The following is a 27742-nucleotide window of genomic DNA, read 5'->3' as shown; positions in this document are numbered from 1 at the left end:
ATACAAAACAATGTTGCAATGCTCACTCCTGCATGGTGACGTGCCAGCTTGAATGCAATGTTTAGTAAACTCTACAGAAGTAGATATTGTTGAATGCAAGAAAAATAGGGTAGCACAAAACAAATGCCGTTACTTCTTCCTATGTGACATCATGCACCTGTATGTGTACAGTTGTGCCTGTTTTAAAGGGCTCTTACATATAATTAGTGAGCTGAGGTGGCATTAATTGCAATAGGACATTGGTAGGACAAAGGCAGACCAGGGGTTAAGTGTATCAAGCTGTGATTTTTTTTCAGTGAATTAAAATGGCTGCAAACCGCTCGACATCTCCAGTGATTTTTATATATAGAAAATCGCTGAAAAAGGCAAATCTCAGTTTTGCTGATAAATGTATCAAGCTGCGAGTTTCCGTCGGGCTTGAAATGTGAAGATGTTGCCTATACCAACCAATCAGATTCTATCTATCATTCTGTAGAATGTACTAACTAAATGAGAACTAGAATTTGATTTGCTACTATAGGCAACATCTCCACTTTCAAACCCGCCGGGTTTGAAAAATGGACAATGGAGAATGACAACTTCAATGGGTTTAAACTGCATATTTTAAAGTGTTCCCGATTTAGTAGGAATCCACGTAGGTGATGGTGATCAGACTTTGGTCTCTACTTTGGGAAGCCTCCTTTGCTATATTCAGGTGCATTTTATAGTGGAAGCACACTATTATGCCTAAATTCACAAATGTCAATTAAAAGGTAACATGTAAAGTTGTGACACTTAGAATAAATACATCCGTGATGTCCACTTTTACGTTAATAAGGCTGCAATGGGCGTGAAGCGGTTTTCCAAATGTGACAGCAAATATTTTGAAGCGACAACCACTAGAACAACTAAAAAAAAATGAAAAAATAATTATCAAAATATATGTGGATCTAATGTGCAAGAAATATATTCAGACCAACATCTGTAAAGGGAAATAAAAGAACATAAACAATTGAAAATTAGAGGAAGGCAGCAGTAGAGATAAGCTTGGGAAATTAAAAAGAAAAGGCGTATAGATCGAAGTGACAAGGAAACTAAAGCACAGATACTAAAGTAAAATGTCTGAAAAACATAGAAATGACTGGAAACACCAGAGAAGAAATAGATGAGAAAGTTTAGAATATAAAAGGATACAAAACTGTATGTAACAATTAAATAAAAGTACTAGAAGTAATGTAAACTAAAAAAGCATGAATAAGTTCTGGATAAAGAAAGCCAACAATAGCAGAGGAAAGGGTGTGAGATGCAAACTAGAAAAAGGACAAAACATTAGAAAGGAAAGAGAGGAATAGAGATGCGTGGCGAACACATTACGTGTGATTTATTGGCGGAATCTGTGAGTAGAAGTATCTAGCGAGTTGCTCATACATCAAACCAGACAGCATTACCACTGTTTAACAAACAGGCCCTGCGTCCCATGACATTGTCAAAAGACTCAGAACATATTTGTCTGAGGCTATGGCTCAGGATCAGCAGCCCCAACAAGGATTGCAAATATTAAATAAAAAAACAAGCAGGGAAATTACCGTTACAGTCTGTATATGGAGTTGCATTTCTTTAAAGGGGATTCATGATGAAACGAAAATATGTTGCTGTCAGTGTTTTTCCAAATTGGTTAATACTGAAAAACCTCCAAAGTTTTAGTTTTCTTTTTTTTTTCCAAAAAGATCACCCCACCTGCTACAATGGGTGTATCTCTTATTTAAAAAGTGACTTAAGCTGGGGAGAAGGAGACTTTACAATATATTTTGAGATGACCCTCTGAAAGCGGTTTTATGTGTATAGTTTATCATGACAGACCATACATGGGTTCTAACCCAATAATTGTATTTTCCCTTTGTAATTGTCTAATCTAAATATTAAGATGTTAAGAGGTGCTGGTAAGTCAGTATCGCAGAGCTCAGCAATTGAATAATATTTTCTGTATTTAAGAATGTGATGCCCTAACTCTGTGTGGGGAATTCAATTCACGGAGATGTCCGGCTTCTCCTCTTTCTGGGTACTACGGTACCCAGAAATCACAGATTTTCCTACGCACCCCATAGCATCCTCTGCTCCTCAGACTGGGAGTGTGGTACTTGGCTCTGACATCAAAGCCAGGTGTCACACTACCAGAGTAACATGAACATGAAGGAGCAGCAGCTGGAATCGTGTCACGTAAGATCCTGCATGCTGCCTCTCCTTCACGTCAGGGGCTGGCAGTCTTTGTGGGGGTGCTGCAGGGGACATTAAAAACACTGGATGAGGGACATTATGTCACTCAGTGTTTTGGGCTCTCCTTAACCATTGACGCCCTAGGCAAACACCTAGGTTCGCCTAATAGTATCTCCGGCCCTAATAACATGTATTAAATGCAGTAAAATTATACTTCACAACTTTTCCTTGTTGGCTTCAGGGAGATCCCGAGGGAGGTGGGCACGTGGGGGCGGGGGCTTGATGAAACGCATCATTTTGGCCCTTCCTTTAAATGATTTGTCACAATTTTGGCCAATTACAGGAGGGGGGGCTAAGATGATGCTATGTTTGTTTAAGCCCCCCCTCCCCCTGCCACTTACCTATGGTGGGTGCGAGAACCGTGAGGTTGCATTGCTCTCCCAGGAGGTCTCCCAGAAATACGAGATTCTCCCGGACATTCCGTTGAAAAAAAAGCAGCTAATGAATCTAGGGACTAAAGTGTCTTTTACATTTCTGTCTCCATTACTGAAGTCTTACCTGTCAATCTGTGATTAAATCTTGGTCTCCATGCCAGAGATGGCGAAGCCAACCACGTCTTGTACTGGCTTGGCATCAGGGAGAATGCCAGACTCTTCAGGGAGTGAGGGAGATCACCCCTATTTCAGGGAGTCTCCCTGACATTCAGGGAGAGTTGGCAAGTATGAGTAAAATAGATTAATATCCAGATCCTTCTCGAACATTAGACATAATGTACAATTGTAACACCAAATGGTTTATGCATTTGAGATGTCCCTGAGTGACTCAGAGCAGAACATTGATAAATCAAGTATTCGCAAAACAGTTTAGTCTTTGCTATATTACTGCATGTGTCTGAATCAATAGAACTGCCCCAGCTCTGCTCCCTGACCCACAAAACCACTTTGTGGTCTGACAATTTCTCAGTGTTATGATCTGTACTAAACAAATAAAAATAAAATGAGATCATCAATAATTTTTTGAAAGTAGCACATAAACTTGGGGGTAGTTGTGAATAGTGTCTACATCGCTGTAATGTTTTGTTGTCATTGTGCGATTTTTACAAACAATGAATCTATTACACAACTCATCTACACTCTGTACATACCATATGTAAAATCTGTTATTTGGCAAAACATTGCAGCAGTCTGCTAATGCCAACATATTTATTAAAGAAATTACAATATCTGGGGGGTGCAGGTTCCGCTCCGCAGAGCATGTTCTCAATTTTACTCTGCAGTTCATGAAAAGTGATCATAAGTTAATTGCAACTAAAGTTGCTTTAAACCTCCATGTATGAGGTATGTGTTCATACACACAAACGTGATTAATGTGTTTTATACCGACTGAAATCAGTTTTGCAATTTTACTAAGCTGTCCTCATATTGTCTCTCAAAGGCAGCTGGGCTGTTCCTTAAGCACTGAAAAACTAATAAATGTGTATAACAATGAAACTGTTTTCTTTTGCTTATATATTTGTTAAACAGTGAAATAAATAAACAGCTAAAGGAAGAAAACAAGCTGCTTACATATTTTTCTGATTTAAAGAAAAATAAATCCTATATCAGCTTTATTGGTGACCTGCATTACATCAAAGTTTACAGTGTTATATGTCTGTTCATTGAAGGCTATCCTAATCTACCACAGATTATGGGGGAACATAATCTAATACAACGCTTAGACAGCTGGGAAAATGACAGACATGGGGAGTATCATATGGTTTTCTAATCTCTGTAAAAGTTGTATGCTCAGTTACTGTTAATGGTCAATAGAAAACAGTAGATAGACATAGGGAGCAATGCACAGTGTGCAGTAAATGGCTTAAAATGAGTGATTATTAAGTGTAAATGTTTTTAGTTCTGAAAATAATAAAAAGTTAGAACATGGGAAATGGAAGGAGAAAGGGCAGGAAAGGAATAGGAGACAGGTAGTCTCTGAATAGCACCTGTTACATGAGGATGTTATTATAATCATAGCACTGATGATGTGAGAGGAACAAAGTTTGTGGTGCAATGTAAAGACCTCGGGCCTGATTCATTAGTGATCTTATCTTGTGCAAAAGTTAAGATGCTTATTTTTAAGAAGAAATGGGGAGATAAGAGTGAAGTTAAGATGGATTTTCATCTTAACTTAAGAAATTCTTCACTTACACAGTGGATTTTGCTTCTTATCTCCCTTTTCTGAGCACGCACAGAGTGGATTTGCTTAAGATAAGCAAAAAACGGCAGATAAGATCACTAATGAATCAGGCCCCTCCTGTCATCACAATGTGACATCACTATCTAATAAGTCACAGGCATTTCACCATTTAGACACACAGTGGTGGCTTCTGGCCCCAACACTAGAGCCCAGACTGTTATTGGCATATGGAGACCGACAATGGTAGAAAACATAATAATATGCAGCCATCATGTGCTGCCTGATGGCTTGGTGCCAGCAATGTAACAAGCAGCCGCCTGTGTAAGTTGGAATTTTGTACTGCAGGAAGTGCCAGGATGTGATGTACTAAGACTGGGTTTATTAACAAAGAAATTGGGTTCACTTAGAGAAATGTGCATGTGTGCTAAAGCAGTGGTTTCCAAGATACCCATATTTCAGTAAGAAAATATCTCTCAGATACATCCTTGGACTGGTAATCACATACTTGCCAACTTGCTGAAGTTGGCTTCTGGGAGCCTGCCGGGGGAGGAGGGCGTGATGGGGGCGGGGCTCCAAAATTCACGTCATTTTGACCCAGCCCCCGTGACGTAATGACGCAAATGCGCTATTTGACTGTAGGGAGCGGGGCCAAACGCCGCGTTTCCCGGTGAACCGCAGCGTTTTGAACCTAATTCTGCCCACTTCACTAGGAAGTGGGCAAAATTCTGCCAGATGCGGGAGATTGCCACACTCTCCCAGGAGTCCGTGAGACTCTCGCAAAATGCGTGAGTCTCCCGGATATTCCTGGAGAGTTGGCAAGTATGGGTAATCATAGAGGGCACTTACATGTTAGAAAAGAGGAAAACATGGATAAGGTGATGGTTTATGACCATGAATCCAAACTACTCACCAAACATATGTTGGTCCAACACTGATTATGCATGATGAACAAGTCTTTAGATCATTCTCTTGGATAAGATGCTTGCTGATATGTTACACCATTGTATGACATGTCACATACGTGTGTTGGTAATACAGCGTAAGTAAAGAAATAAAGCTTGGCGTGCCGCTCTTGGCATTACAATGTGCTGTCAGGGCTAAGCGTAGCTGGTTATTGGGTTCAAAGCAGTGTGTGTTAAAGCTGTTCTTTAAAATGACTGAGCAAGACATTTACTAGAACATTTACAGGATAATGTATCAGGATGCTGTACCAACATTTAATGGTAAAAGATTCCAGTAATGAATGGGTAAAGCCATAAACAATATGAGGGACAACCTGTTGGAACACAGCGATCTCTCTCTTTTTCACTTCAGCAGGAAGCTTTCATCTCATTTCTCATCTGCCGTTCCTCAGCATTGGAATACAATTAGGCTTTACCAGCAAGCTGATGTGGGCTCATCTGATACCCCCCCCCCCCCTCCTCCTCTAGTAAAGGATTGTGCAACCTTCCTCATACATTTTAATGCCTAGCCAAGGATCACATATTTTGAAACATGAAAACTCGGGCTCTGGAATGGTAGTAGAGGAGGTGCTGTGAAAGTAAAAATACAGGCAAGGCCGAGGCATAATCAAGGACACGACTTGTAATAATCACAACGCCAGTAAAAGTTTGAAGTTTGTGCCAATGCCAGGGCCAGACCTGAATATAAAATCTCCACATCATAAGTTGTAGATAGAGGAGCAAAAAAATACAATTTGGGCTTAGTGTTTCAGAATTTAATATGAGAAAAAACATATTTTCTCTCTGGTAGCCAAGAGGTTAATGGACTTTAGTTCATAATTCTGGGTAGAGTTAACATCACAATCACATTGCACATAGTAGTATTAGTGCTGAGAATTCATGAGATACTGGTACTTAATCCAGTGGCGCACGCAGGGGGGGTTTCTGAGTCTCCAGAAACCCCCCCCTCCGCTAACTATGTGCCAACCATAGTGGGACTGTACTATACAGCAGCCGTGACGCTGTCAAAGAAGCGTCTGCGGTGGTGCTGTATTGTATACAGAACCGCCGCAGGAGGCTTCTTTGACAGCGCCACGGCTGCTGTATAGTACAGTGCTCGCTGCCGAAACGGAGCTGGCACTTGCGCAGCAGCTCTCTCGCGTGTGGTTTTTTTTTTTGGTCAGGGGGGACAATCCTGCGTGCGCCCCTGTAATCACTAAGGATCTTAAATGACGATACGTGTCGTATTTTTCGTTAAAGTGCACTGTGCATGCCCAGAAATGAACTATATGCCAGTGAACGTAAGAACAGCCAATTCATCTTTAAATGCAAATGAAACAGCCTGCGATTGCATTGGTGGAAGGGGGCAGGCAGGGGTGTATGCACGTAGTCAATGTACAGTAAGGGCGTGCCAAGCTCACACAGCAGAGTCCGATTCAAGCGTCGGACAGCGCTAAAGTACGTGTTTTTCAGTTGTATCATTTGCACCATCTACAGGTCAGGTGTAAATGTCAATAGTAATGACAGTCGGGGATGCAGCTAGTGCAGGTGTGTGCAGTCAAGACCAACTGTCAAAATACATTTTATGTACAGTAGACATTGATAACATCCTGATAAATGTATTTCAGTTAAAAAAATGGAAATGTCTTTTCAATAATGACTATGGGCCTGATTCATTCATTAAAAACAGACAGTATTTAACTTATGTGCAAAATAGAAAACTAAGTTTCACCCTTTTCATGTTAACATGGTTTTGTCCAGGAGACTTAAGTAAGAAATCTTTTGATTAAGTTCCTTAATGAATCAGGCTCTATATTATTAAGAGGTGACAATAATCGAATACTTTTTCTTGTGTGTGCGTTCTTCTCGGAAATTATATTCCACATATATATTATACTTATCTTGCAGTGTACCTGTGTCTCAATACAGCAAGAGCCATATGCAGAGCGCACCTATACCTGGATTCAACAAGAGACGTTTCTTCCAGAGGCGGACCTAGCGAACTGAGGGCCCCAGTGCAGGGAGGCCGGTGGAGGGAACCAGGGCCCCTAATCCTCTCCATCTGCCATGCAGCGGGCCCCAGTATATCCAAGGGCCCCAGTGCATGGCACCTGCCGTACCAATGGTAGTTCCGCCACTGATTTCTTTCTTTGAGTTGTCTGCCCAGAAGCACTCACAGCATACCATTAGGGACATTCATTAAATGTGATCCAAAGGAAAAAAATCTCGTTGCCCAGAGCAAATAATTAGATTTCAAAGTTTAGAAAAAGTTCTAAAGTCACTTGGTTACTTTTCCAACTAGAAAAGTGCGAGTGTTCATAGTGTTCAATTGTTCTGTGCTGACACATTGAAGTGGAGGGGGAACAGACTTCCGCTGTCACACTTGAGTGATCAGAAATCATTACATACAGCGTCTTCAGAGTACCCCTTTTACTTCATCCTGTCAACCCAAGAATAACTGAGCACTCGGAATGCTGTTCTTTACTAGCTTTAAGAGCATTAGCATTCAAAGTTGTCATGTGACACCACATTGTCCATTTTAGTGCAGTTTACAAAAGGAAAGCAAACACCTCATTGGCTGCTATGGGCAACACCACTTTTTTCTTCCACACTTGTTTTCATAGATGTTGCTCAATATATGTATAGATAAAATAGTTATTGCTTATTGCCATCGGGAGGGCCATATGTAATGCAGACTCCGTATATGTTCCAGTCTGTCTGAGTGCTAGGCACTCCCCTGGGGGTGTGGCCATGCCCCCATGATAACGCAGACATGCCTGAGGTGGCGCAGGCATGCCCCCCTTCAGTTGATGTTCTGCTTTGAATTCCTGTGTTGGGAGGTATGCACTAAACTAGGACAAAAGCTGTATATATCATACCTTTGTATATCACATACATACTACCCATATATCCTGTACTTGAAGTGACATTCAACAAAAATGGTAAGATGGCATCTGTGATTGCGAAATATATAGCAGAATACTGGAACGTACATATTGTACCTAGTGCTTCAATGATTAATTGATTGTCCTTTTAATTGATAGTCTCCCAAGATAAGAACTAGGTTTTACACAACAAAGAGTTATTAAGCATGAATTACTGTATACTGCAGATATGATATCAGAATTTGTGCTAAGAACTGAAATAGCTTGTGGCTGCTTATAGCATGTAATTAATAGGCCCCTCAGCCATGTATTTTCCTGCACTCACATATGCACAGCAGCCTCTGGCTAAATCTTTGATTGATGAAGTTTCTGAGTGTTTGCCTCAGTGGCAAGTGCAGCAGTAGCCCCCAGCGCATTCCAAATCCAAAAAGTAGACAGAAAATAAATGGACAGGGGAGTCTGCCAACCTGCTCAACAACAGTTATCCATCAACATCTCCTGTTGTACTTTTAAGTGATAATCAAGCTGTTGTGATGGAAAAAAACAGGAATTGATGTCTGTGCAGACTCTTCCATTTTCCCATCTAACAAATTATCTTGAAGGAAAAGGGATTTTACAAAAGAAATATTACTTCTTCAGATTTTCATTTTGAGTGAAATTTCTTAACTATTACAACCCTCGCGATTGAACAACTACTGTAAACAACAGCACTTAAATGTTTGTATTAAAAAATCCTGAAGGTAAAATACATTGCAATATTGCAGCTCTATAAAAAGTAAATTAGGATTGCAAATGCTCCACCCTATGTGCAATCACATGGCCACGCCCCCTTTCTCACTTGCCACCTGGGATCTTTGACAAGTAAGTTACAAGGTCTAAGGGCATTACAGTGTCGTGTGATGTAACAGAGGAGTGGTCAGGAAGAACTGAAAATGACATAGAGCAAGCAGATAGAAGGTAGGCAAACTAAGTTTGCTGATAGCCTGCACTGAGTGGTATTATGATATCTTACATACACATTATTACTGTTAACCGCTGTCTGTCACACTATTAAGCGAACAAAATGTGGTCGGATTGACGACCTTTAATTTCACATTTTGCAGTAATGGAATTGATTACAGGGCCACAGTTGTGTACAATAGCACAGTGTGATAGGACAATGCTCACAATGACTAAATTACCAAAAGGTATATAAAAGCCTGTCTCTCACTGCTCTAACATAGAGATACAATATAATAAGATCAATGAATACAGTGAATGAACTTTTACACATAAGGTAGCTTATGGCATAGACACAACATTGAAAAACAACATTTGAGATAGCGGTATTCCAAATTAGAAATCCAGAGCAGGCCCCGAGGTGTACTTGTGGTTGTTGCTTCTTGTTTACAGTTCCTCTGTTTAGCACCATGTACACAGGCTGCCCATAAAAACAGTGCACAAAGAAGCCTATAACAGTGATTTCTGTAAACCCCATAAAATCTGTTCATCATGTTAGTTCCCTGGAGCAAAGAGAAAGGGTTTCTCCAACATGATACACAGGCTGATAATTATCATCCCTTACCGCAATGATAAGGCATAATATTACGTGGCCTTTTATTAAAAAAATAATCCAAGTACATCACATCTGATAAGAGGCTGTCCCGGGGATGACTTTGCTTCACTAACAATTTCTTGTTCTGACACAGAGCCTCAACTGTACATGCGTGCCCTTTACTGCGCATGCGTGACCTTTACTGCGCATGTGTGCCCTTTACTGTGCATGCGTGACCTTTACTGCACATGCATGACCTTTACTACGCATACGTGACCTTTTCAGAGCCATTTTCATTACTTAACGGTGGGGAGAGCATGAAGGCTGCAGGAGAGAGATATAAAGATCTCTCTCATGTGATGCTCTTCCCATAGGGTAGAACGGCTAGCGCCACTGGGGTCAAGCTAGGCTTTTTGGAGCTTGTTAAATTGCCCAGATTGTAGTTTCCATTGAAAATTATGGGATCAGTTTGTTTTGTTATGTTACTTAAAAATGCCTAAATCATGCGAAAACAGCTGTTTGCGCATGGTTCAAGGCTTATTAAATAGGCTCCTCAGTGTTGTCACCTTTTCTGGAAAAAAATGCCACTTGCTTACATCTGTTATCTTTCTCCCTGACTAATAACTTTGGCAACTTTTTAATGACCAAGCTAGTAAAACCCTGGCCACCTGGTAAAACTTATTGTACTACATACACGATAGTTAGGTTTTCTTGTTTTTGTTTTTAATTGGGGTGGAATTTGGTATTTATTACTCCTGTTTTCTGCTTATTTATTATTATTTGTTATTTTTTTTCAGGCAAAAAACTTGTGTATTTAAATGTTAATGAACTACAGTACTTGTATCATAAAAAAATGAAAAACTTCATATGATCTATTGCTCAGGATTCCAGGGGAAAAGGGAGTTAAGGGACAGGAGTCTCCAGTGACCGGGTGTTAGGGGAAAGAGGAAAGGGTCCAAGGTAAGAGGGAGGCAGGGTGTCTTAGAGGAGAGGAAACCAGGTTTGGGGATAGGGTGTTGGGGAAAAAGGGATAAGATTACAGGAGACAGAATGCCAGGGGAAAGTGGAACTCACCACCGAAGAGAGGTAACCCGGGTGTCAGGGAAGAGGGTAAGGTAAACACTATACCAATAAGACTGTAGCATTTTGCTGCTGAGGTGGTGATTCTAGGCACGTTACATCGTCGCATTACAATCTCATTCATGACATGTTTACAAAATGTACTTTTATGCATTTTAAATACTCATATTAAATAAATCTTAAATCTTAAATTACAGAAAATAAAATAATCAATTACAAGAATTGCAAGTATTATGTAAAAAAAATAGTAATTTTACTCAATACTTAAAAATAGGGACATTTCCGGGGACAAATCGATTTGTCCCCGGAAATGTCCCTGGCTCTTCCTATTTTTCACATATTAGGTTTTTAAAACCTAATATGTGGAAAATAGGAAGAGCTGACAGCTATGATATTTTAGGAGAAAAACAGAAACAGTTTGATTTACACCTTGTAAAGATGTCAGACGTTGATGTGATGTGTACCATTTTGCACCTTGTGCGCATCTTCTGATTTTTCTTTACACAAAATCGTTTTCTGGATACAATTACAGCCCATCCAAAGAGCACAAGGGATCTGTGCCATCTGACCTGATAGTATAAATACATGATTAAAAGGCACAGAAGGAAGCTGGAATTCAATAAAAAAAAAATGATTTTTTAAAAGTTTTGGTAAGTCAATAAATTAGTAACCTTTAAGACAAACATTAAACATTTATGAGGCAGGGCCCTGTTTGTTCCTTTGCTTCCACTGGTTGTATTATAATAAAATGAGGGTGAAGAACAGTTAATCAACATGACTTGTTCTGAAAGAAGTTGCACATTTAAATTGAATGGTGTCTGAAGTTAAGCACACTGCCATTTATTCTCCTGCAATTTTACTTCAATGAATTTGCAAAGAATTAAAAGATGATTAGAACTATGTACATTAAACTGAATCCCTTTCAAAAGAAATTACACATATTTTAATAGTAATTGAGCAAATATATTCTTTTATGTGTAGTTTCATTACAAAACCAGTGGATTGTTTTTCAAAGGAGGAGGAGGAGAACTGCAGTAATTCAGCATAAGTCAGTATAATTTGTGGAAGCATGTTTGTGATAATACACCAGCTTTATAATAGGAAGGCTTAGACATACAATACTTAGTTATTTGCTAGGCAGTGGCAGGTACTAGGTTAATAATATAAGCCTAAACCAAGTCCCATTAATGTTCTCCGGAGACTGTTTAAGAGGTTTCAGATCAATCCCTCATAATGAGCTGTGTGCAGGAATCATGAAATTCATGAGCGCCTGACCCACCGTTCAGGTCCCCTCGTTACATCTCGCTGTCTCCCAGGCAGATTAGACAGGCAAGCTTGTAACCTTTTCCCTTTTGTCGTCTATTTCCTTTCCTTGTCATTTCATTTTCGCAGTGCTAGCAGTGTATGAGAGGAAGATGATCAGAGGCACAAGTGGGGAAAAAAGAAACTAATTTGATATTTAAAGGTGTGGTTCCTCTTCATCCACTGACGTTTCTGCGTCATACCTAAGCTTTGTGAGACAACTTCACAAATAAAGTCTTCTGCACCTTTTTAAATTAAGGTTTGCATTATACAAGATTGCAAGATAGTCATTATATTTTCTGCAGAGTGTACAGTTATGTGCAAGGCAAGTGAAGTGCCTAAATAGCAAAAGCTAAATATTTTAAACCTCTCTCGCTATATATCAGGGCCCCGTGCAATATCCATTTACCATCCCACTGGAGGGGGGATAGCCTCTTCCATTCAATAAACCTCACAACGTTTGACTGTTTGACTGTGCCTAATCAGAGCACTGGTGCACATAACAATGGCTTTGGTCACGCTATATGGGGCATGGTCATGTCAGTTTGGGAATTTTCTGTCCCCCCAAGGGGAGTGCTGAGTACCTTTGAAGCACTGGACCTCTTCTGTCCCCCTTCCCCTTCACTAAAAACACCACTTCAAAGCCTTGTGCACCAGTGGCTAATAAGTGTGACATTGAAGGGGCATACACCTCTCAACTGTATCAATAATCCAGATCCATGGGACTGTTACGTGTGCTAAAGGGGAAAACAGAAGACACAAGGAAACATTCCCCTTATCACCCCAGGTACTCACTGAATCCTGAGGGAAGACTATGGAATAAATGGTGCCCACCTTGGGGTGATACTAACTTCTCAGCCCTGTTCCCCACATCAGTTCGAATTAGAATCAGAATGGCAAGAGAAGGGGTGACAGCCAGGAGTAAAGACACTTCCCTCTACTCTGATTGCTGACACCTTGTTTGTTCTTGGCCTGGGACTACAGATATTCGGGACAGGGATGTCTTCCGCCCGAATAACCTACTCAACGTTGTACTGGTGAGGGCCCCAACAAGGAAAAGAGAGACAAAACGGAAAGATGATACTCACCAGGAAATCGTCGCCTCCTCTTAATGGTTGTCTGCAATGAATTAGCACCTAGAAAAAGGGGCGACACAAACACAAACCAACCACAGAGCTATCTACCGACTGTTATGTTCCTCCCACACAAGTGCTATCTACAGTAAAAACAAAACAGCACCCTGATCCTATCAACCAACCTATGTGATCAGACTTGGTGCAGCTATAACACTACTAATACTAGGTGTGGTGCACTACTCTAAACCAAACCCCACAGTAAGACAGATACAAATCACAATTGCAGACATGGTTAATATGGATACCAAAAGCCTACCTTTAATGGGGACCTAACTTCTGGATCCTGGAAGAGAAAATACTTGCACAGAAACACACAAAACTATACAGTGCAATACAATAAATTACAATAATAGGGACCACACATGATGGCCACCTAAATATACTACAATGGAAAGCAATGGGGAACAGACCAGCTCTGTCTCACAATGAAGTAACCTCCAAACTTCTACCAGCCTACTGCCAATCTATACCCACACGCCTAGCGCTGAATTAAATGGGACCACAGGTTACTCCCGAATTTAAATGCTGCACAGGCTACTCCTGAATTTACTTAAATGCACCCAAAGAGGAAATATAATTTAAGCTGCACCCTTAGTTACACAGGCCTTGTGACCACTTTATTCAATTGCCCACAGGCCTAGCACCCAGTTTAAATCTTGTGGCCATAGGCCTAACACCCAAATTTAATTTGGTGCCCACAGGCCTAGCGTCTGATAAGAAAATAAATGGGTCCTACCTGCTCCCCCGACTGACTGCAATAACCTCCGGAGATCTGCACCGCCCCTTCTTTTCTTCTGAACAGGGATGCTCCTAGCCCTGACAAGGGCTTCCTGCTGTCGACTGTGGTGTTCTCTCAGCATCTTCTGGCTGGATCCCGCCATACCAGATCTTCTTCTGTCTGTCTGCTGTCTTATACTGCTGCCGCTGTCTCCTGATGCCCCTCCGTCTCCGCTGTCTCCTAATGTCCCTCGGCTTGCACAGACTGGGACAGTATAATAGCCAACACGTCAGTGCTTGTTGCAGCACCAAATGGCCTTTTTGGCTCACTGTCTCAGCTGACAGCAAATTGCTTGCGATTCACTGTCACCAGCGCCGGGGGACCCTGATAGAAAGGCATGCTTACCTGCAGCCATCCGATGATCAGGCATATTCCTTTTCCTTCTCTTCTTTCTTCGTCCTCTTCATGGGCTCCACAGGGCACACACACACAAAACAGCGGGACAGCTCCCTCAAATCTTGACGGTACCGTCCGAGTCAGGACAGTTGAAAGGTCTTAAATGTTGTGCACACCTTCCCCTTAACAGAACCCTGGGAACTACAAGCTGACACAGTTTATCCCGGAGCTATTCTGCTTCAATGAAATGTGTCCTGGCTTATTTGACTGGCTAAATATGTAAACTAGTGAAATATGTGTACAAGAAATGGGGGTGTGACTCCATAGACCAATTTCTATTAGTCCACGTGCACACACCTCCATGGGAGGTGCATGTAGCATGAGCAGTCACAAATAGTTCACATATAGTGACACACATGCACATCTCAACTGCTCAATTTATTGCAAGAAAAGTGCAGAGAATGGTATTATGAGCAAGGCCCTGTGCATAGGCACTGATGGCACCCCTCAAAATCCAGCCCTGTATGTATATCTCAGATGACTATTCTAATCTTATTAGCTGCCTTGACCCATTAGTTTTTCCTTTTAAAGATTTTGCAAGTTTATTCAATAAAGGTGGCTCTCTGGGTCAAATCATGGGCAAAACAATTGAGCCTATTCCCTTAGGTGCCAATGTGTTAAAGGTCAGATTTAGACTATTTATATGTTTTGTGTCATGTATTGTGTGTTTTCTCTCTGGTTCAACCATACACCATGTATTATCTTTTTATGGATACAATTTAAGCACGGCTACTAAGATTGTTCATTTTCAAAAATGTAATAACTTGAAGGTAATGAAAATTCTCAATGTGTTGTCTATGACATTACAAGAGGTGGACCATTGTTTAAAATAAATAACAATTAAATTCACTGCACATTCAAAACAAAAAGGTTCCTTAAATCTTATAGTCAAAGTATTTTAACACATTTATGATTTGTGGTACTTAATATTAGTTACCAGAGCATATTTAATATTCTCAACATTTATACTGATGTGAGAAAAATGTTCTCCTTAGTGAGGGTATAAGGGGATCTATTGAGCTTTCTTTTGTTAACATTGTGGAATAAATGTATTGGAGCAGTGAGAGGGTAGCTAGGAGTGAAGGGGTATTGATTGGAGAGGGACACATGTTCTTTTTGATTCAGGCTCTGCATATTGTTAAGGCACTCTGTTATAAGACTATATTTCTTCCACCATACATTACTAGATTTAATTATTTTAACTGCTAATTACCCATAGGCCACATAAATGTTTGATGTCAGCAAAACATTGTGAAAAAAAAGTAACGTTACATAATATAGGTTTTATGTTATAGGGATTAAACAACAAACAAACAAGAATTAACCAAAATCTGAGGGCAACCAGCAACAGTTTTTATCTGCTTCTATCCAAAACTACATTCCCCATCTCACTGGCCTGTGCAAAGTAATTTGCTGATTTTATTTCTTTCTACTTGCTTCTGTTCATTTGTCTTGGTTCTTTGCACTCAAAACCCCATGAAATCCCAGAATGTTTCCCCAACTGTCTCTTATTATCCTCTTATAGCATTGTCCTTAGAATTACAACATTGCCGATCCTGCATCACACTATTCCACTCCCCTTTAACTGCAATAACCCATCAGCAAAAAAAGACCTTTTAAATCTTAGTCACATTTCTACCTCTTAATCCTGCAGCAACTAGCATCAGGACATATGACTAAATCCTTCCCCCTTCACCTCCCATACAGTTAAATCTGTCCACCACAGAAATCCAGAAAACCTCAAACATATCACCTGTGTCCCGTCACTTTCAATACCCCAATTGACTAACCACATTCGCCTTTTGCCTCCAAACTACTCTTGTTACCTTCTCTCCTAGCCTCTCCCAGTGGGACAACTCTTGTTTCCCCCCTCTAGGCCATCACTCGACCATCTGCGATATCTCCTCCTCATTGTTAACTTCTTTGCATTCTAACTCAACCAAACATCCTTATACCCACATATATCTCTGTTTTAGTAATTTTTACAACTTTCCACCTCTCTGCAGCAACTCATCTCCATGGATTCTATATTCTCCTGTCCTGGCCACAAAATAAAATGCACTGCCTTCAATAACGCTCCTGCAAAGTAGCATATCATAGGTGAAAGACTTGTACTTCTCATGACTTTGTCAAATTTACTGCTATTACCACTCCCACTGAAATGTTATGGACAGTGCCAATTAAATATACTTCCAATCTCTCTTCTTAGGCTTCTAAACCCATAGTCTCTTCAAAAACTGTAAATCTCTTCTTAACCCTCCCACACTAAATCCTCTACTCACTGCCCAAGATCTTGTTTCCTACATTAAGGACAAGATCCAATATGAAATGGTATCACCTCCACCCTCTGGCACCTTTACTTAATTTGATCATTTATTTTAATCCACAAATGAATATGAAGTCTACACCCTCAACTTCTCTTCCTACTCTACTATCTGTACGCTCAAGTCCATCTCTTTACAATTCATCAGTCTCCTGTGCCTTAAATAACACCTGTAGTCTATCGCTCACCACTGGTATCTTTCCATCATTATTTAAGCATGAGTGATTACCATCTCTCAACTGCAGTGTCCCTCCAAGCCTCTTGAGAGAGTTCCTTTCCACACAAAACCAATTGGACCCACTTAGGTTATGTAAAGGACTGTACAGTAAATCAGGATTGCATACTGGTAGCAGATGCACAGGAATTTAGGATTGCACATGGGTAGAGGGCAGAGCTGGATTAAGGCTTTGGGTGGCCCGAGGCACTTAAGACAGGGGGGCCCCTAAAATCTAAAATTAAGGGCATAGTGACACATTCTGCATTACATCACCTACAGCCCATAGTATGACACTTACAGCTCTCCCGGAGGGCTCCCCTAGGTTGTCTGCATAAGAAAAATCATTGCTTCCACAAACTAAATACTGTACATTAAAACAATCATCAAAACACCACATTAAAATGGGTATTGACACCACACATTAAAACTAGCAATGAAATCGCACATTAAAAATACCATTGATAACGTACACTAAAACTAGCAATGATACCGCAAGCTAAAACTAGCAATTATACTGCACGATAAAACTAGCATTGATACCGCACGATAAAAGTAGCAATGATATCGCACATTAAAAATAGCATTGATAACGTACACTAAAACTAGCAATGATACTGCACGCTAAAACTAGCAATGATACTGCACGCTAAAACTAGTAATGATTCTGCACGCTAAAACTAGCAATGATACTACACGATAAAACTAGCAATGATATTGCACATTAAAAATAGCATTGATAATGCACATTAAAACTAGCAATGATATCGCACATTTAAAATACCATTGATAACGTACACTAAAACTAGCAATGATACCGCAAGCTAAAACTAGCAATGATACTGCCCGCTAAAACTAGCAATGATATCGCACATTAAAAATAGCATTTATAATGCACATTAAAACTAGCAATGATACCTCAAATTAAAAATACCATTGATAATGCATCATTGGGCGTAGCCAGGCCACCCTCCTACAGACAAAAAACCTGCAACCTCCAAAAAGATACTAGTAGGTTAATTAACTGCTATCAAAATTGATCCTAGTCTGTGTGTGTGTGTGTGTGTGTGTGTGTGTCTGTGTGTGTTAGGGAATTTAGACTGTAAGCTCCAATGGGGCATGGACTGATGTGAGTGAGTTCTCTGTACAGCGCTGCGGAATTAGTGGCGCTATATAAATAGCTGATGATGATGATGCATTGTTGTGTAAACCAAATATTGGGATTGTCCCACTAGATTCACTACATTTCACAGACTCTGCTGCTCCCTCCTACCTGTTCTTCTCACTTTCACCACCTGTGCTGCAGGTTTCTTTAGTTGTGTCTTGTCTGGATCCTGGAATGTTGGGGGCCCTATTTGGAAAAAAATGGGTACATTTAGAAAATTACAGCCAGCCCTGGCGTTAAATCAGTATCACCCATGATTAATAAATAGGCCTTCCTCCAGCCCCAACATTAAAATAATAGTATTCAAATTTAATAAATAAACTTATTTCCCTCCCTACAAACAGCCCCAGCAATAAATTAATAGTATTTACATTTCAGAAATATACCTATTTCCCGCAACCGTCACTGCCATTAAAAAATTTATAGGCACATTTAATAAAGGGACCTTATTCTCCCCAAACTCACCCCCACATTCAGTAGCGCCCAAACCACCCCATCTTAAATTAATAGTCCCCACTATTGTGCCTCCTCCCCTTTTTCCTTACTGTGCCTCTCTCCCCCCTTTTTCCTTACTGTGCCTCTCTCCCCGCTTTTCCTTACTGTGCCTCTCCCCCCCTTTTTCCTCATACTGTGCCTCTCTCCCCCCTTTTTCCTTAGTGTGCCTCTCTCCCCCCCTTTTTCCTTAGTGTGCCTCTCTCCCCTCCTTTTTCCTTACTGTGCCTCTCTCCCCTCCTTTTTCCTTACTGTGCCTCTCTCCCACCCCTTTTTCCTTACTGTGCCTCTCTCCCCCCATTTTTCCTTACTGTGCCTCTCCCCCCTTTTTTCCTTACTGTGCCTCTCTCCCCTCCTTTTTTCTTACTGTGCCTCTCTCCCCTCCTTTTTCCTTACTGTGCCTCTCTCCCCTCCTTTTTCCTTACTGTGCCTCTCTCCCTTCCTTTTTCCTTACTGTGCCTCTCTCCCCCTCTTTTTCCTTACTGTGCCCCTCTTTCCCCCCCCTTTTTTCCTTAAAGTGTGCCTTTCTGCGTTATTCCCTTTTTCTACTTACCTTTCTATTAGCTTCTCTCTTCTCTTCTCTTCTCTTCTGTCTTCTCTCTTCTTGCTTCTTTCTTGGTCCTCTCCGCGCTGCTCCTCACTGAATGACAGGCGGGACTTGATGATGTCACACCTGTCATTCAGTGTTAACAGTGCAGAGAGGAGGGAGGAGGGACGCCGGCGCCGCGATCAGGTGAGTATATCTTTTTTTTTTTTTACTAACCTGCTCAAGGAACCAAGGAAGGAGACCCGAACCCGGCTGCAATGCCCCCCCCCCGCCGCCGCCCAAAAAAATATATAAAAATAAAACAAAATCAGGAGGTGAGGTCATGCGGGCGGCGGCGAAGGGCCCTCAGAGAGAGGGGGGCCCGGGGCACATGCCCCCTGTGCCCCGCCTTAATTTGGCTATGGTAGAGGGGACACAGAAGCACAGTATTACCCGAAACGGTACTGAATCACGAGAACTAAAACTGTATAACAGCATAAACTCAACCATGATTTGCCCTGATTGCAGACCAAGCAACAGGTGAAGCTCACTTATTGCTGTGGAATGAAAAAGGATTTATTAACTGTTACACTACTAGAATAGCAGAAGTCCAAGAAATAGTGGTACCTCTGGTTGAATTAAGACAGTACAACCACAAAGTTCCCAGTCTGCAGAGACCAGAATTTCAAGTTCTGACAAGAACACAAATAGCATCTAAATACTAATCTAACCATCCTTCAGTGTTTGTTTCTCTAGACCTACCCCTCTCTGCTTCATCTATCACTTAGAGTCTTACAAGACTAGTTCCTATGCCCTCTGCTCATCAATTTTTTTCTGTTGGAAAACCAATAAGCTCTTTGATTTTCAGTGTGACTTCTAAGCAGGTGACCCCCAAATGTATCTATCCTCTTCTGAGGTTTCACGTTCTGTGTTGGCCTGCATTATTAAATGTCTGTCTGACATTTCATCATAGATGTCATCTAATCACTGTGCCCTTAATCTTTCACATACTGAGCACATTTTCACAACTTACCTACTTGACATCTATATCTGTTGACAACATGACAAAAGCCCTACCCCCCAAGATGCTGCATCCATGTCATCCTTGACTCAGAATTGCCCTTTGTTCCCCACATCCAATATGTATCTAAATTCTGTTACATATATCTAAGAAACATCACCAAAATACACAAAATATCTCACATAAGACACTGCAAAAACCTCAATTCATGCACATATAATCCCCTCAATCAGCTATTGCAATTACTGGTCACTTGACTAGACTCTCATATTCTCTCATTGCAAAACGTTCTTCTACGTCTTCTTCTCCGTACATTGGTTGCCTGTACTTTACCAAATCCAACATAAAATACTTTTCCATTAACAAAGCTGCACCAACATGTATGTCTTCACTTGTCTGAAAATATCTCTCAACCCCTCTGCTCTGCCCAGGATTTGTGTATTTCATTCACACTATTGCTCCCATTCTCTGTGGAATTCCCTCCCTCATACAACAAGACATCTGACAACCACTTTTACGGGTATGACCAATAATGATCTGATCAGATTGTTCTCAGACATCACTGCCTTTTCGGGGCAATGTATGACACCAATATCTCAATATCGGTGTCTGAAGACTAAGGCCTTATACAACTATAGAAATTTGTATATAAATATACAGTATGTGTTCCATTTGTGTGTATTCTTTCTGGTTATTGTATACCAAATATCAGATCAACCATAATATACCTTTAGTGCTAATTACAGGTAGATATTGAAGTTTACCACATATACTAGATTTCCACACCTGGGGCTAGATTTACTAAGAATCATGTTTGGTGGCGTTTTTAAATTGCTACACATCACCAGCGGTTTAGTGCTCCAAACTGCTGCATTTACTATAGGGCGGCGTGAGGCTGCCATGTAAAATGCCTGGCGATGTGTGGCGGATTTCAAACATCTAAACTGTTTGGGTAAAACCGCCATAAAAATGACAGGTTTTTTACTACCTGTTTCTGATTGGCTTAATAGCTCAAATGTACTGTTTGAGCTATCTTGCCATTTAGAGCATAAATGGAAGCACCATTCACACCATTCAGTTATGGGACAAATTTTAATTTTCATTATATTATGGGGACAAAATGATTGTATTATTATATTATGGGGGACACTATGTAATGCCACATAGTGCATCATAAATAATTATTGCTACCATTAACAATCAAATAGTATTGTCCAGTTAATAAAAGTATAGTTTCATATTTCCCCTATAATATAATACAATAATATTATCCCCATAATATAATGAAAAAAAAATGCCCCCAGTTAATTGCAAGTTAATTATAAATTAATTTTGCCCCTTAATCAATAAATAATGATTGTCCCCAAAATTGATATGTCAACGGTGCTTCCTCTTAATGGCAAGCAAGCTAAAACATCATGCCGTTTCAGCAATCTCGCCTATCACTATCACCTTTTTTGTTTTGGCCGTTTTTTATTGTGGTTTTGCAGCGGTTTTGCGAACTCCAGCTTAATTCGATTGCTTGTATGTTCATCATTGCTAAAATCAGGATGGTGATTTGTAAAGTGGTGGTTTTTTAAACGTAAATTCTGTCCGTTTTAATGGCAGTTTGGCCTTTAGCAAATCCGGCGGTTTAAAAGTGGCCGAAGACTGACAGTTTCAGTAAATCGCCCTTTAGTAAGTTTAATAAGCCCCTAGAGTAAGTTATTTAATTTGTTAATTTTATTGTTGTGTTTCAACTGTTTCTACTCTTCAAGTAGTAGTATGACCAAGGATGCTTCATGTAAACTTAATTTGTTGATATTACTAATATCAGACAATTTCAGTTATGCACATAAAAAAAAAGATCGGTAGCAGGAGAAGCCATACATATTTAAAAAAGTAATTAAGTATACATTTATATCATGGTGATGGTTTTCCTTTAATATTAGGCCACCCCATAGGGATATAATCAATATTTAAATATTGTGCATTAAAAATCCTAATCACATACTCGCTGTGAAATAATTCAGTCTCAGGAATAGGATATTTTCTGGGCTCATTTAATATGGATGCTACTAGCAATTTTCCCAAGGAAGCCAATATAAATATAAATCTTTCCTTTGGGAGTTATCACTTAATCTTGTTCTTGCTCATACTTCTGCCTCTGGAATACACCACCCATAATATATCCTTCTCCATTTGTCATTATGTCAGTTTAATTGTGGCTTCCAGGCCAAAATTTTAAGGCCAGTTAACAAATTATGCCTTATATGTACAGTATATAGTCAAATGCAAACGGAAAATAAGACAGACATGTTTTGTTCCCCCACATTATTAAAACATTGTATAGTTTTTCCTATTGAACAAGAACTTGTGCATGAAAAATTCATGAGTATGTTACTATTTATCTTTAAAGCTGAACTACCTAAAACTTGCAGTTTACTAACCTCCTACCTTCCCTTATTTGAAGCCACAGGGGCTGTTCCAATTCTCTTTGCAACTTAAAATTGGTAGTGGAGTGGGAGCCAGAGGACCAATCATACGTCACAAACTGTTGGTACTCCAGTCTGCATCTTCCTCCCTCCCCCTGTTTTGACCAGGGCTGTGAGAAGAACCAATTGCACTGAGCACAGAGCTGAGGCTAGGGGAGGGGGAGGTCAGTAAAATCAAATGCAGATTTTAATTTAAAATTGAAATATATTGATAGGGGGCCTGATTCATTAAAGAAAGTAAGGCAAAAAAATAGTAGGTTTTCTCCTGGACAAAACCTTGTTAAAATGCAAGGGGTACATATTAGTTTATTATTTTACACATAAGCTAAATACTGGCTGTTTTTTCATGTAGGTCGCAAATACCTGATGGCTTTATTTTTACACTGAAATTTAAAGTTGATCTAGGACATGCTCTACCCCAACTATAAATATGCCATCACATTTGAAATTTACCTGCCCCTCTAATGCAACATGGTTTTGCCAAGGTTCAAAGTTACTCATTTTTTGGCTTTACTTTCCTTAATGAATCAGGCCCAGGGTGTTTAGGCATGGTGTAAATATTTGTGGTTACTTTTTTCCTTTCTCCTCTCTCAATGGTTGTAGGGTTTGAATTTTACTGGAAGGTACAGTGCTGTATTAAGAAAGGGCATGAATAGTTTTGAATATTATTACATAACAAATAATGCTGTTTTGAATACAATGTTTTAACCAAATTAATGAGCAGGGTTATTTGCTTTCTCTCAGAAGCAATTTACAAAGCTATAGTAAAAATTAGGATTATTGCATTGTTATTGTATTAGTATGATATAGCGATTGCAAGGTGAAATATATATATGAAGCAATCATGATGCCACCATTGATTATTTTCATGCAATTTATGCAAATTTAGAAATATGTAACTATAATCTTGTTCAGATAATTGTAACACTTACAAGAATGCTAAATATACCTTATTACCCTATGTTTGCTCGTTTTTTACTCTATGCATATTTTGCAGGGCACGGTGTATATTAACATATTATTACATAGACATGAGTATTGTGCAAGTAGTATCTATAGGATCTGCGCTTGTCAAAAAATGTTTTTCATTAATGGCGAGTGTGCTTAACAACTAAAATTTGTATTTCTAGGTGCTCTGTTTAGAAGGCCACATGACAAAAACGTTAGGATACCTGGACTTGGGAACAACAGGGATGGTGAAGAATGGACCATATGGTACAAATAAACCTCATTCTCTCCATCCATCAAGGGTTTTCTCCACTGATCCCTTGAAGTCAGCAAAAAATCCAATGCAGTCTCCTCTCACCCCATGGGAATGGAGCAAGAATCAGACACTGCTTACTGGGGGAATTGGTCAAAGAGCTAAACGCAAGCCGTCTTTAAAAACTGGGAGAACCAAGAAGATCTTTGGATGGGGAGATTTTTATTTTAACATAAAAACTGTCAAGTTCAGTCTGTTGGTGACCGGTAAGATTGTTGACCACATAAATGGGACGTTCAGTGTCTACTTTAGGCACAATTCATCAAGCCTTGGCAATGTGTCTGTCAGTATTGTCCCACCTACAAAGGTAGTAGAGTTTGAGCTCCTTCAGCAGTCTACCTTGGATACTAGAGAGACTAAGACTTTCAACTGTAGGGTAGAATATGAAAACACCAACAAAGCCTTGAAGAACAAACCCTGCCTCTATGACCCAGCCAAAAATTGTTACATGGAGCACACCCAGAGTCATGCTGCATGGCTTTGTGCTAAGCCCTTCAAGGTTATCTGCATCTTCATCTCCTTCTATAGCATTGACTACAAGCTGGTGCAGAAAGTCTGCCCAGATTATAATTTTCAGAATGACAATCCCTACTTTGGTTGACGAATCCATTGCCAGGGAGGTCAGCAAGCAGGTTTACGTGGGAGGGAGAACAAATAATTTAGGTGTGAAGGTCTGTGTACGGTAAATCATTCATATTCCTCTATAACACAGGAACTGGTGAATCCAGTTCCACTACACATATAGTATAAAGAATTCTCAAAACAATAGTGATATAACAAGAAATGCATGAAGCTGTCCCTGATTATGTTAGGACTGTCTGACCTGCTAAGTAACAAACTGGAACATTAAGGTCTTCTTATGTCATCAACTAAAGAGTTTGATTATCCAAGTGCTCTCATTTCTGACGACCACCTCAGTATTAGAAGAAGCTGTTGCCAATCATTTTATTCTTTAAAGGCAAACTGGCCCCATGTGATAAAAGAATATATCATAAGGAAGACGGCACAAGAAAATATACAACGATAAACCTCTGAATGTACAAAATAAACTTTCTGTAGTTTATGTAGTAGTCAAATGAAATAGCAAGTATGATTTATTTATTTGGTTTTTATTTTCATACCTTCAAGATTAACGTCACAACATTGACGATGAGTCATTGTAGGACGGAGGATTTACAGCTATCAGGTGCCCACAGATTAAAGAACAATCTTTCACAATTTTTTCAGGCCAACAATTATGATGGGGGAGGTAAAAATATAAAAACACCTCATGATAGCTCTCGCTAAGCACGCATTGTTTTTCTGGAGACAACCATTTGTTGTTTATATACTGTACATGCACTTATTACTATTCTGAATTAATAATTTCTTGGGAATCGCTCTGGCACCCACATTTATTAAACTCAATAAAGTTTTGCATTTCTTTGACTCCCAATTGCATGAATAGAAATGATGGGGACATATTTACAAAGTGAGAGCTATGAAACGTGGCCAATTTCCTCAACATAAGATAATGAAAACAATGTTTGATAAATGTGTTTCAGATTGGCATTGCTAATAACAAAAACCCTGAGTTCCAGCTTTCATGCATATTAGACCACGGTTTGTTTTAAGTCACAACATACAATTATGGACATTTATGAAAAACGGTGCACAAGAAACAAAGGGGGGCAACCTACAGCAATCGGTCAGACGGTTGTTGACATTTTGTGATCTGTACCAGCAAAATTTGAATTGCTGTTACTGGTCTCAGCACCTTTTAAAAAGACACTTTTGTAGGCATCACAAGCCATATCAAAAACCACAAAAAAAACAAAAAACATACCTTCCAACGCCGCTGTTGTAAACATCAGAACAGATGTCCGCATACCCTGGACCTCATTCCAGATCAGCTCTGCCACTCCCCAAATGTGTCCACACTCCAGATCTGCCCTGACCCTTTACACAACAATATACTAAATACAGGACATTTCGGAACAGCCTGGAACTTTTGGAGGAAACCTCAGAACAGAGGGATGGTCCCTATCCATTGGGACTATCGAGGACAAGCCAGGATACATGGGCGACCTGCTATTTCTGACAAGCTCATAATGGCAGTTAGAGATGAAAATCTCTCTGGAATCATCCACAAGAAAAATTAACATTTATTTATTAATACATAATTAGTAAATTATTACTATAATGGTCAGGGAACAGGGGTAAATTACCCCAAATGGGGTAAAAATGAAATTCCTGGGGGTAATGCTGCCGATTCACATGCTGTCAGTTGGATTGTAGACCCCTTTACATGTGAAATTTCTGTTGTACCAGAAGAGCCTCAAGGGTTGGCAGAGTCACTTCTTGAGCTTCGATGCAATAATGAAGCACGTATTGCATTTGAAAACAAAGCAGATCTGTCATATTTTTGGATGTCAACAGCTGCAAAGGCATTCAAAATTGCACATGAGGAGGCAGTCAAAAAGTTGCTGCCTTTTGCAACAACCTACCTTTGCGAACAAGGATTTTCCACTCTAACGGACATACGTCGGCGTATCTAAATATATTTGGGGGTAAAAGGTAAAAAAGTTCCCTGACCCCTGCTATAATGTCACCAAACTATATACATAAAAACCAATGGTTTTCAAATGTGAAACATTTCCTTTAAGTATTTTCTTTAAAGTAGAAATGGCATTATGCATAGAGCTTTATCTAGAGAGTCATCCGTTACCGTTCTATGCGTTCTTCTGAAATCTTAGGAACAAAATTAGCATGGTCCCGACGTCCTAGAAATATTAACAGTGGGTCACTAGAGAAAGCAATTTTGCTGTTTGGTTTTCTAAGAAGTGTTGTCATGTAGTATAAAAGTAATTGTCATTTAAAACGGCCAAACTGGATAAACTGTTCACAAAAAGATTATTTATCAAAAGTATATGTTTTTATACCTACAAATATGTATTGTAAGAGAGATATTTGGTTGTAAGCGCAAAAAGGCCCACGTACCACACTCCCTTTTTCCTCAGTTTTGAATGTCTCCATTTTTCATGCTCAACTTATCAGCACCAAAGTTTAAGGAGTGTTAGACTTTGTTGGCATGCAAACAAATCTGGCAACAGATTTGACTATTGTTGGAAAGTGGGTAAATCAGTATTCACTATAACGCTGTACAGTCTATCTGTTCCTCCTTGTACAGATTGTGTTATACACCCAGTCCTATTTTTATATGAAAAACCAAATATAATAAATATTATAAAAGTTTAATTGACCTTGGAGTTTGAATATTTGTGGTTCATAAAGTTTGTTCTGTTTTCAGCCATTTAGATTTTAATATTGATTCAATTTGTAATGCATTTACATAGGGAAATGTAATATTTAAATAATTATGCATATATTACAATAATCAGAGTTTGAATTATTCACATAAAATTACAATCTAAAAATGTTGTGTGGACAAAGTGTATGAGTAATTCAGTACATATAAAAATACAGACATTTATTTTATTATTATATACTCTTATTTTCAGATGTATTTTTGTTCAGTTTATGGAACACAAGATTTCTGTCATGACTGGTCATCAACAAAAGAAAGCACAAAAAATGAATAAACAATATAGAAGACATTAATCAATTAAACTTATCAGTAATTTGACCCTAAATCAAATCTTGCCTAATGTGGAACACTTGTTAAGGTGCAACCAGTCACAAGTGCATTTTGTAGGTAGAGAATGGAATGTTTTTTTGTTTTGTTTTTACTACTATAATGGTCACTAGTGAAAAAGGAATTTCAAAATAATATTCACTTAGATAAGCCGAATAAAAGTCAGCTTTTTATAAACAAATGTTTAATTGGTTACAGGGATTACAGCATTT

At 39.5% G+C, this 27742-nt stretch overlaps 1 protein-coding gene across 1 annotated transcript in view; it reads left to right on the top strand.

The window, feature by feature from the left end:
- The window catches only part of NXPH4 (neurexophilin 4), a 153690-nt gene extending 127616 nt beyond the window's left edge, over positions 1-26074 (top strand). Inside the window, exon 2 of the mRNA XM_075198021.1 lies at positions 23766-26074. Within this exon, the coding sequence (XP_075054122.1) occupies positions 23766-24497 (732 nt within the window). The 3' untranslated portion in view covers positions 24498-26074. The remainder of the gene's footprint in view (positions 1-23765) is intronic.
- Positions 26075-27742: the final 1668 nt, after the last annotated feature.

This window comes from Mixophyes fleayi, chromosome 2, assembly GCF_038048845.1.
Source record: "Mixophyes fleayi isolate aMixFle1 chromosome 2, aMixFle1.hap1, whole genome shotgun sequence".
NCBI classification, from domain to species: Eukaryota; Metazoa; Chordata; class Amphibia; order Anura; family Limnodynastidae; genus Mixophyes; species Mixophyes fleayi.
This window is presented reverse-complemented; position numbering and strand designations above follow the sequence as displayed.